Source organism: Haemaphysalis longicornis, unplaced genomic scaffold (assembly GCF_048455015.1).
Source record: "Haemaphysalis longicornis isolate Haplotype H1 unplaced genomic scaffold, Haemaphysalis longicornis Haplotype H1 scaffold_4, whole genome shotgun sequence".
Classification (NCBI taxonomy): domain Eukaryota; kingdom Metazoa; phylum Arthropoda; class Arachnida; order Ixodida; family Ixodidae; genus Haemaphysalis; species Haemaphysalis longicornis.
The window spans coordinates 157,388,223-157,400,611 of NW_027526361.1; the positions used below are offsets into that span (position 1 = coordinate 157,388,223).

A 12,389-nucleotide genomic window follows, 5' to 3' on the forward strand; every position below is an offset into this window, starting at 1 on the left:
CAAGGGTGACGCGCCAGTCCCCCGACTATACCTAGCATGCCTCGACTGGAGCGGGCAGACATTGCATCGGCTACGGCATCGTAGTCGTACCAGCAACCTGCGTATTGGTGGTTCAAGCGGTGACGGTGGGCTACCGGTTTGCCAGCATCCACGCTCCACCGAATGTTTCGGTGACGGCCCCGAAAGGTTAAGTACGTGATCATCTTGAGTACCTCCGGCTGCGCAGGCTACCACGAGGGTAGCCACCGGGGTACTGCTTCAGGCGCGAGGTGCTAAGGACATCCACACAACAACCGTGCGCATCGACGCCGGTGCCAGCGGTTACCACGAGGTTAGCCACCGAGGAACCCCTTGGGGGCGCGCGGTGCCAACGCCGTCTATAAAACGAGCACCCGCAGTGAGGCTGGCACCAACGCCAGACGACTAAGGCTTTCACTGCGTCGCGGCTACTCCTCGGGTACGCCACGTCTGCGCCTACGACCGCCGTAGGCCAGTTCATTAGGGACGCATCATATAGGACAAGTCGGTACGCGTTCTAGAGGCAGTACGAAGGACATGATTAATTAATGGAGTTTTACCTAATATTGGTTTCGACTTTGCAGTAATTTTTTGTAGAAACTTTTCGTTTGGTTTAGATTTCTTTTTGTTATGGTCGATTAAGGGGTGTATGTTCCTTAGTTTTACGCTGTTAAATTCCTTTGCGGTTTAAGTTACGGTTTTTCGACTGTGTAGAGAATCTGCCTTTCTTAAACTCGCCAAACGCTCTTCCGCGTCCATTTCTCTAAGCTGGTCGACAAAGCCTACGATCCCACGTGACACGAAAACCCCCATTTTTCATTGTCTCGCTAAGGGTCCGGCTACGGCGATGTCAGCCGTCAGAGCCTAAAGGCCGATTTACCCATTGTCACTGGCATGGACTTTCACTAACCCACCTACATGTTTCTCGAACTAAAGGGCATGCGATCAGGCATTCTGATTCCATAAGAACTTTTGCAACTCCTTTTTTGTCAACTTGAATCTGGACGAACTCGATTTTAGTTGGACTTGCCCTGGCACGCCCTAAATTGTGATCGTTCGGAATTTATTCGTTTTTTGTTGATCATTCTTCTGTATTCATGGTTTATGGACTACCGTGAGACACAGAGCACCTTTGGCAAGGCTGGTGATCATTCCTCACCAACATATTCCAATCGCACAAAATTTTACTTGAAGCATATAGCAGCAGGGAAATTCTGATGTTGGGTACCGATTTACACCTCTTCGGCTGTTTATTAGATGCAACGCATCTCATGCTCGCCCCTCTGTCCTTCCTGCGTCAGTCTGGCATTGTCCGCACAGCTGCGCCTCTCCTCTTCTCCTCTCTCTGATAGCGAACACTCTCAAACAGCTGCGGGTTGGCGCAGCGCGATCTCACTCCGTTGCTACGCGGCGGTGGGCGGCGCTGCACTCGGCGCTGCGCGTGCTGGGCATGTGCAGTACTCTCTCTCTCTCTCCGCATTCTCCTCTCCTTCGGGTGATGTGAATATAAAGCGGCATGACGCGCTCCGACGGTCTCGGTCGACGGTCGTCCGCATTACGCTAGCACTCTCTCGCGGTACTCGATTGCTTGATGCAATCGTCGAACCCCTAACTGTGCACATTACGGACCACAAGGCACTCATTCTCGTCTGCAATAAAGACCGTACCTGAGCATACGTTTGCGGCATGTTCATTGCTTGGTGAAAATGGCAAATTACGCCCACCTCCCATTCGCGTGAGAATCCCTGCTATAAGCGTAATCAATACGATGGAAAACGCCAATGGAACCCCCCATGGGATGCGTTTCATCACACCAGGGTTCCTGCGAGGGGAGGTGGGCGGAGGAATTTTTGCGTTTCGTTTTACCCAGCGACAATGCAACTTCTTTCCTACACTATGTTATATTCTCGCCAAACGTAAAAAATGAAGCCCGGATGTTTAAACAATTGTTTCTGAAGTGATACCCCGATAACCTCAAAAATAAAAACGCCTGAAGATGACTTCTTTAGCTTAAACGTTACGCTACCAGCTAATTCCAAGACATCCCCCGTGCAAGTTTTGAAGTCCACCAACGAACATAAAAGGGAAGCAAACTTTGGTGCAGCCAGATAATACGGCTCGTCAACAGATTAGATGGATCATACTGTTCTTTGAAGGAAGTATTCAGAGGACGGGACAGCGCAGTTCTTTATTTCTCTTTTTTCCATATTTCGTACAATGAATTAAAGCCTGTGCAACTGCTGGTGGTATTTTTCTCGTTGTGATAGTGGCCACGTTGCACTCTTTATTCCAGGAGCACCAGCACCTCATGGGTCTATCCCTGTTGCAGTTCTGGATGGGGCATTTCATGGCGGCGCTTATACTGGGCCTCGTTGAAGGTGGCTTGGTACTTTGCGTCACCTACTTCAGCGTCAAAGACTTCGCAGCCCCGAATGACAACATAACAGCTTCTACCGATTACATTAGGCGGATCACGTACCATGCCCCCTTTATACACGGGATGAATGCGCCGTGGTCAGGCCTCCAGGAACACGACTACCATGGTGACAAAGGCAAAGTGCCCGAATACGAGCGCGTTAGCCAGGATTTTCTGGACGTGCCATACCTGGGCCACCTGGATGCGTCTGTCGCAGTTGTCGCCTTCTTCCTATTCCACGTGTGCCACACGTTGCTTGGGCTGCTGATCGCCTGCGTCATGCCTTTGGGTAAGAGCGCCAGTTCCAGAGGTCAGCGCAATCACTAATGAGTCCACTCAGTCAGACAAATTTCGACTCGAACTCACGCGTGAGTTTGAGAGAGCGAGTGGCCAGAATGGCATGGTGAGTTTCAGCTTGAGTGAGCTTTACCAGAGTGAGCCCGAGTGAGTTTGAGAACGCCTGAGGTCGAGTAAGCTCTGAGCCCATTCTGACTTCTGAGTTCATTTTTGGTTTGAGTGCATTTTGAGTTTGAAGAGTTCTTAGTACATTTGGAGTTTCAGTACATTTCTTATTCTTATTGCATTTTGAGTTTTGAGTCCACGTTAAGTTCTGTGTACATTTTGAGTGATGCGTACATATGCTCAGTTCTGACAGCAGGACTCTCCGTATCAGCGATTACACTGTTCGGGATTTTGTACCGCTGCCTATCATGTTAAAGCGAAGCTTTCGTTTTCTAACTGATGGCGGCTGTTACGCAAAAGCGCCCCGAAGGAAAGCCAACTTTTTCTCATGATGATGATGAATAATCACGGGTGAGGTGAAAGAGAAACAAATGCTTTCCGTGGCCGGAATTCAACCTGCGTTCCTTGCACTGTGAAGCCGGCGTCTATCCCATTGCTCCATTTCGCCATGGCCGAAGCGGTTCGTATTGAGAAAGGGGTGCATGGTGCACAGACGACAACCAAAGAATCCGTCACGAGAAAGCATTGCGTTCAAACATCATCGTTGTTAGACGGAGGAGTGCATGACTTTTTTGGGGGTTTACCACAAGAAAGCTACACCTGCGCTATGAGGCGCGCCGTACGGTAAGGCTCCAAAAAAGTTTTTAAAACCTGGTGATCTTTGAGCTTGCCCGAAAATTTCGACACATGGGCGAAGCCAGAGTGACACAACCAGCGGGATACTCAAAAACATTCACGAAACACACTGTATATGAATGGTGGCGGTCCTCAAAAGGGAAAGACGGTATCGGCAGTCACAAAACCAGATGAAACAGTTGTAAACTCGGCTAACCTAAACACGAAATTCCCCACCCAGCATGAAGATGCACGCATCGCCCCCTTCCAACCACAGGGAAATATTGTAAATGATCTGCACGAGGCCTGCACACATTTATACAGGACGACATCTTCAAACTCACTCATCGAATTCCTTCGGTAGACCCACCGGAAAGAGTGCTCATAATCGGGACGCCGGAACACACGGGTCCAAAGGGAAAGGACGCCGCCGATGTCACAGCCGAAGCCCTTCTTATTCTGTCCGTCTTGGTAGCAACCCCAGTCCATGGATATAGTAGAGCTGTAGGTACCTCTGAACATTTAACCATACTAGGGCTCAATAGGACAACTGAATAACTTATCCTCTAGAGGTTAAACACCTACCTAAAGAAGAAGAGTACACTATCAGGAGACTACAGACAGACGCACTACCCACACTGGCGAAAGTACACTTCCAGTGCACCAGGCTATATTCCCCTTTTCCCCTATATTCCACGCTATATACCCCTATAATAGCCAGGAGAGGCTGGACCTTACATGGTATGAACATCCCAGTTTACACCAACAATACAGGAAATCACAAACACATCACGGGAGCAGTTGGAGGGCATCCCGCGCAACGGTGTCCCTCCCTACCAGGCATGGCTCACAGAGACAGCCTCAGCGGCGTTAGAAGCCAGTGGAATTCTGGGATGAATATCGCCACCTTCTTTTCTCTGTTTTTCTTTTAAATAGATAAATTTTCAATCAAAAATCGCCATACTTTAAAATGGCATTATAATCAGCTGTATTCGACGACCCATCGTTAATGCACAGCAGCGTCTGGATCCCGTATAAAGTATCAGAAATCAACATCCTTGAATAAGCACAAAGAAATATGTTTCATTTGCCGCTCTTTTGACTTAAGCCTTTCGCCATCAACCCACCTTGCTACACTTTAATTACAACCCCTGTCCGAACGCACTGATCGCGACTGTGTTAAACATTTGGACATCCTTACGATCACTCTGCGCTACTTATTGGATAACTATTTGCCTTCTGATAACAGGAAATCTACTCAATCAACTCGAAATAGCCGCACATTTAACCTTGCAACCTTTCGAACCCATACTTTGAAAAATAAAATTTGGTACAAAATGAATTTAAATCATTACATTCCCAAAAATCGTAAAATTTAGATTGTTTATGTTGTGGGAATTTTTGTATCATTTTATTTGGATTTTTTGTGTTTTATTCCTTGCTATGTGTAATGTTCTAAGAAAAATACCGGAGGTTTTTGTGTTGTGAAGTTTTACTTTGTTGATGTGTAGAAAAAAGGGTTTTCTGGAGTTTTGTGCACATACCCACTTTAGTGATAGCCGATTAGGCTACAGAATATAGAAATAAATCAATAACACTCCTAATAGGCGGCTGCTCTAAATACCCGAATGGCTAAGCCATCCTGCTTATTTCTTGTTGTCCGAATACATTATCACAGGTCGCTGGGCCGTGCTTCTCGGATTCGGCGTCTTTCTGCTCCTGCCGTGTTACGACCGGGCAAGCTTCAGTTTTTTTGATCCAATTCGCCTCAGCAGCTACCTGGGAGAAGACAGAATAACCAAGCTTCGACGCTGCATATACCCTAATGCGGCCACGGATACCGTCATGAAGATAATTGGCATCTTCAACGACTTCGAATGTGAGAGATAATCGCGCGCTCTCTTAACTCTGCCTAATAAATAACGAAGTGCTGTTAACTAAATGTGAAATTATTGGGTTGGCCTGAGAAGCTTATTCTATTTGTTAGTACTCGTTGAAAACCATGACTGCTGGACATTTGTTCAATGGTAAAAAACGGGGAAAAGCTTGAACTTTGCTCACCACAGGCCCCCTGATCCTATAAGTGCTAGCCCAACGTAGGGGCTCTCACCAATCCCGCGGCGCATGGAAGACAATGAAGGCTACCTCAAAAAGGTGCCCACCAATTATGCTTTTCTTATGTTGTCTTTGTTACGACAGAAGAAAGTGCTCTGATGCACAAAGGAGCACCCACAGAAACCTCTGTAAAAAACGTGCATCTTTTTTGGCGCCAAAGTTTTGTTACTGGAGAGAGAAAGAGAGAGGGAGGGGGATAAAAACTTTTTTGAGCCAAGCAAAACTAAGGCGAATACGAGTGAATAGAAAGCCCCCCTATTCACGGGACCCATATGCTTGTACAGCCACCTGCTCCCTGTGTATCAGAACGAACTGTTCGTCCTTCTAAGGTGGGGCTGGTTGCTAAGGTGTCCTATCGCTCGTTACGGAGAGTGGGAAGTTATTGGCTACATTTTACTAGCGCAAAAGACGGACCACACGACCAAGAAAACCACAGGACGAACGCTAGACATCAACCGGGTTTATTAGAAACTACACATTATGACAGCGGCGCACTCGCAGGGGAAGAAAGAGAGCGAGAGAGAGAAAAGGACACTTATTAATAAACACGGGGGCGGGTTAATCTTCGCTGCAGGAACCTTAGTTCGTTAGGGGACAATGCCACAGAAGGGGTGCTAATACACTCGTCGCCTTCTTGATGGATAGAATATGCCTCATAGATTTCACGTTCGCATTGGGAGCGTGCCCTGCGAAGGACCTGTGTTTTTTCGAATGCTGGAGTACATTTGCACCTGCGACAATGGTCGGCCAAGTTCCCCTCTCACATTTCAGCTAATACTGCGGTCCGATGCTCTCTAAGCCTGTCAATGAGGCATCGCCCCGTCTGACAAGTGTACCAATTACGGTAGTCCAGCGGAATGCGATAAACTACACCAGTACTGAATGGCACAAAACGCATGGCTTGCTTCTTCGAGCACTCAGGTCTTTTCGTTTCACTGTTCACCTTCTGGCACATTTTACCAACTTGTGGGGAGCCGAAAACAGAAAGGGCACTCCGTATTTTCCGCCACCTTTTTGAGGCGATGCGAGAGCTGGTAGATGTAAGGGACCACCGCTGGTCTGACTCTTCTGTTGCATTGTCCACTAAAGAACTGAAGTCCCTGCAGCAAAGATTAACCCTCCCACGTGTTGATTACCGGTGTCTATTTCTCTCGCCCTCTTTTTTCCCCTGCGCGTGCGCCGCTGTCATAATATGTGTATTTTCGAATAAACCCACTTTATGTCTAGCGTTCGTCCTATGTTTTTCTTACTCGTGTGGTCCATCTTTTGCGCTAGTAAAGTGTACCCATTATCATCTAACCAACTAGCCGAACTTTCCGTCCTTAGGAGTGGGAAGGGCTGGGTAACGAGTCGGTGGGTAAGGGGAGGTTGGTAAGAGGTGGGGGGTCAGTAACGATGGTTGGGAAAGGGGTGGGGGATGGTCCTGATGAAATAGCAGTCTCCATCGACGTGCCCGAACGTGGGCAACTGCCCACAACAGCGACACTCTGTCTTGCATCTCTCGGGGCACATTTTGCTTTGGAGATAGGGGTGCCGGAAGGAAGAAGTTCTCGGACGAACTGGTGGTGAGTTTGTTGCCCTCCAGCCCGGAGTGAGCCAGTGTTAATATCAGCTCGACGTCCGGCGAGGAAATACGTCGTTTTCTTCCCTCGAGACACTGGCCCTTTTCTATAGTTGCCACACGATTTCTGGAGTCAATGTTTATTTTGATCACTTGAGACGGCGTGAGCGTCACGGGTATTGCCACCTCTTCCACTTCCGGGAACGCCGTTTTGACAGAGGCGCACGTAACGAGCGTATCTTGCGTCGTGACCGATATGGTGGCTTGTGTCGAAACCTTGGGTAGAGAGGCATCCGTGTAGACGGTGACCGCCGTTACGTCTTCTTGTTCTTCCTCTTGTCGTAGCGTTTCGATCCGGGCCTTGACCCTGGCCGCTTTGCGCCCGTAGTCGCGGCCCGGTCTCATGTTCCGGGGTAGGGGCTTGCTTTCGATTTTCTGTGCAAATAGCTTGGGTTAACTTCCCGTTTCCTTGAAGTCGGCATCTTGCCAGCCCAGCTTTGCCTGTGCCATTCGGCGCGGCGAGGTTTGGGTGAGCCGCACTCTCTGGGTAGGCAGGTGGGCTTCCACCAAATCTTCCACCGTATTGTGTTTGGCCATGCCGAGCAGCTTCTCAGTGAACGAGCGGCGCGGGATACCCAGCGCTATCTTCGTTGCTGTGCATATGATAGTGTTCAGCTGATGTCTGTCTTTCTTCACTAACTGTAGGTATCGCACCGCGTATACAGTGGGCGACGTCACGAAGGTCTATCACGAAAGTACCTTTTTTTGCAATATAATAAGTTTATAATAATTATGAGCGGTCGTGGTATCCCATACCAAAAACAGTATGATAGCTTAGAATAAAAAAGGGTATAGTACAGCAATTTTTTCAACCAAAGGTGGATAAGAGATGCGATTTTAAAGAGGCAACCAACAGTTTTACTTAGCTCAGAACACAATTTTTCTACATGTGTATTCCAGGATAGGTCACTCTTAAACCAAATACCTAAGAACTTCCGGGTTTCTGCTTGGTCTATTTTACAGTTTCTGAACAGTATCGTTAAATTTGTATTTGTCGATTTATTAACCGGCGCAAATATTATATATTTAGTTTTACTAACAATTAATGGAAGTTTATTCATATGCAGCCAATTTGACACAATATCCATCCGCTTCCGGCAACGTTTATTTCCAGGTCAGGAAGTGATTTTGAGGAGAAGAACATATCAGTATCATCGGCAGGCATTACTAACGGTGGGGAGTTAGGTATTCCCGACAAGTCATTAACTTATAAGATAAATAGCAATGGGCCAGGTATTGAACCTAGGGCAACGCCGCTTTCTATTACGTTTAGTGGATGTTGCGGTATGTATTGACACATAATGGTATCTATTACGTAGATAGTTTCTTAAAAGTTCTAATGCCATTCCGCGTATTCCATAGTTGTGTAGTTTTTGTAGTAGGACTTCATGATTTACTGATTCGAACGCTTTGCGCAGGTGTAAAAAGATACCAAGTGTGTAAAGTTTTTGCTCTATATTGCTAATAATTTTGTGTTTTGTCATCAATTGTGCCTGTTTGGTGGATTTGTTTTTCTGGAAACCGTACTGCGCATCACTTAAAACTTTGTATTTGTCCACAGACAAAGCCAGTCTAACACTTATAACACGCTCAAACAGTTAAGCCAATACTGGCAACACGGAAATTGGTCTGAAATTATTTATAGTCGTGTCCCTTACACCTTTATGAACCGGGCACACTTTTGCTATTTTGAGGCTGCCTGGAAACCAGTTTCTAACATAGTATTGTCAATGCTAGCCAAAGGCTGGGAAATTATAGCTGCAACGTATTTAATTGGACACGGCTTCAATAAATCCCATCCGGCAGCTGCAGTGTTATTTAAACTGTTTATTATTTGCTCTACCTCTTCAATATTATTGGGGAACCATACTAAAGAATTCGCTACATTAGGTTTTGGCAAGATTACTTCAAATTGGCAACCGGTAACCGGGGTGTATTTTCCACTAGATAAAAAATGTGCGTTCAAAGCAAATGCTGCCTCTTCGTCAGTCAAATGTCCTTCTGTAGAGGATATTTGAACGATAGAGTCTCATAATTCCTGTTAGAAATATTGTTAACTTTTTTGGGGCCATTTGAAAATCGGGAAAACAGTTTTTCGTAGTGCTGCTCCTTAGCTTTCTTTATTTCTGTGGTAAGCTTGTCTTAAATACCGGTCAAAGGTCAAAAATTTTTTATCACTGCAAACACAGTTACCTGAAAGATATTTTATTCACTCGAATACCACTCAGAAAGAAAGTTGAAGAATAGAGAAATATGACACGCACAAGAAATAATCAGCTGAACAGAATTGCTGTAGTAATCCCAATGAAAAGAAAGACCGTGAAGGAAAACCATATTCTTGCGGGATTAAGGGTGGCAGAAGAGATTGATAATTAAGATTTGATGGCATCATTAGTAACAGTCCTCGGTTTGTAATTTTTGTTTCACTAATCGAGAAGCACGACGGCTTTGTGCACACCATTGTAGCCTGCGTTTTTACTCCCGAAGGAGATTTTGCGAAATTCCCGGGTAGATATTTTCTCAGTGAGACTGAGCGTGTACTCTTCCCTTAGTGTATTTAATTAAAACAATTTTGTAAAATTTTAATCCAATGAATTTAGGATCGTAAAACGCATTTAGGGGACGGGTTAGGGAGCTTTGTTTTTAAGAAAGACGGTCTTGCTTTGATCCACCTAAAAGGTAAACCTTTGTCTGTCTGTCTCTCACTCGATGCAGCCGCCGGCCAAATTTGAAAGAATTTTTCAGCAAGACGATAATATAGGCGAACAATTGATCCATGTTTGTATACAATGTTCAGCAAAATGGAGCACCCTTAAAAAATTAGTACCCTTCCTCTGTGAAGAAGGATGCCCTGTAAAGCTGGACGCAGTCCACGGAGTGCACAAAACAAGACACCTTTATCGCAATATGCGATGGAGCATACTTCCTAGCCAATTATCTGATTGACCCTCTGAAGAATCCAATCTTCGTTCTCTAAGATAAACATGGAACTGCCTGTGTCCCTCCCGCCTCATATGCATCCTACTGTTAGTGTAGGCCAGGGTTCAGACCCCGCAACTGTCGTGATAACTTGTCGTAATAACATAAGAATGACATCATTTCACGTGTCAGCCAACCCAACAGCGTAACATAATTTTTACGTCCATAGTTCACGATACGGCTTTTTCGTCGGTAGTTTGAACATAGCCTAACACACAAATTAATTCGCTCAACCACTAAGGACTCTGGACATGACCCAATAGGCCGTTTAACGTCCGCGTTTAAACCTCAACGAACATGCCATCCAATATTACGGACATGGAACCTATAACTTCTCGTGCATGCTTCCACTATTCTCCACTACAAACCTGCGCACCCATAACCCGGGGGCACGGTGTAAGAATATTTACGTGTTGACACTCGGCGGCCGCCACGGCGGAGAACGCGGCCAGATCGTGTTCGCCCTTAGTACATGCGCAGACCGCAGCGGCGCGGGGGCGCCGCGAATGAGGGGCTGGTAGAGTTCCTGTATATCGCGTAGCGCAAGAGTTGCGCGTCTGATTGCCACATGCCGCGCGTTCCATTCCGACATTAAAGCCCGCTTTAAGTGGTGTGCATAAGACCCCGTATTCAGTCAGTTCTGCTGAACTGAGCTTCGCTGGTTGCATAAGCGGAGTAAGCGGTGGCCGCTCAACTGATAAGCAGTCGACCATCCGAATATCTTGCGCCAGTTTTTGTGCACGCCGCTCCTGGCCACTCCTCCTCGCCACTGCCGCTGGCGCGGCAGCCCGTCTGCAGCTCCTACATACTAGGCGGGTGGCTTTCCCGCACGACGGGAACTCAATACGGCGGATGGACGCGCAACTCGGCTCCCCTAGGGAGCTATATACAGGAACTCTAGGGGCCGGTTATCGCTTGCGGAGTAACGGGCGCAGCTGCGGTGGATGCGCGGCGTGCTTGACTTTCACTGACATTCACGCTGCGTTTCGGTGTTTTCTGCTGCCAGAGTGAGTAGTAGACATTATGAGTCAGCTTCCACGTTGTGTTCGTCACCGATCACTGTGGCACCAGCCGCAGTGAGCGTTTTCGAACTCCCGTGGTGCAGCAAGCGACGCAGTGCGCGGATATCGCGGCCCATGTGCTTTTCGATGGCAAATCACCACGAAAGGCACTTGTAATGCATTATGTTTTCTCCAGTAAGAAAGGCGACTTGTAGTTAAAAATATGTGTTACACATAACAGCTATTTTGGCTTTCGTGGAAGAAAAATAATTTTTTTATCCTTATGCTGAATGTATACATGGGTAATCAGCGGCATAGAGAGAGCAATGCTATTAACAGCGGTAATTGTTGTATTAAAATGTAAAAACACGGATAACGGGAATGTTGGTTTGTTCAGAAGTATGGTTCTTATACGTATCCGTACTTTTGTGCAGATATTACGTCGACGAAACAAATAACACAGACATTACTAAAGCAGAAAAACGAGAAATGTTTCGCCGCAGGATATATTTCTTTTTATTTTTTACCTGTGTGCGTATAGCAACCCCCGAAAATAATTTCTGGATACGCCACTGTGGGAAATAATAGACACCGCAATGCAAGGCGTCAAATTAAAACAAAAATGGATTATTTTAAATCGAACAGAATACGGGCACCAGTTGCATTCTTTCGCTGATGCCGCGGTCAGTGTTACACTTAGGTTGTTCGATTGAGCTCCCTGATCAGTAAAATGTCAAAATATCAAAAGTCTGGAGGTCACAATGTCCCCGGACGAAATAACTGAGACTTCCGCAAATTTTGACCAAAAAAAAACCGTGCAGAGATAAGGACAAAGAAAGGAAACAAAAACGGGAGCTCTTGTGTTTTCCTTTATTCGACCTTGTCTACGTGCAGTTCTTTGTCAAAATGTGCTAAAGTTCAAAATTTATTAGAAATAATTGAGGCTACCGATGCCGGTATCTTCCATGTGTTTTCAAACAAGCATTTACACATGCACACCACAAGCCGTATGCCATGGCAGCGATGCGGTTAAGTTTATGCAGCCATCGCGGGCCCAGTTTTTACGCGCTGCATATTCTGGTTTAACATAATACGTTTATAAAGCTGTCTAATTTACCCTGACCCTACTAAGGTCGGGGAAGAATTTTCTGGTCCACGATGT

At 46.4% G+C, this 12,389-nt stretch overlaps 1 protein-coding gene across 1 annotated transcript in view; it reads left to right on the plus strand.

Moving 5' to 3' along the window:
- LOC144180065 (phospholipid-transporting ATPase ABCA3-like) overlaps nt 1-12,389 on the plus strand; it is a 164,945-nt gene that overhangs the window by 37,103 nt on the left and 115,453 nt on the right. The window contains exons 5-6 of the mRNA XM_077708473.1: nt 2,312-2,723; nt 5,190-5,390. Coding sequence (XP_077564599.1) covers nt 2,312-2,723; nt 5,190-5,390 — 613 coding nt within the window. The remainder of the gene's footprint in view (nt 1-2,311; nt 2,724-5,189; nt 5,391-12,389) is intronic.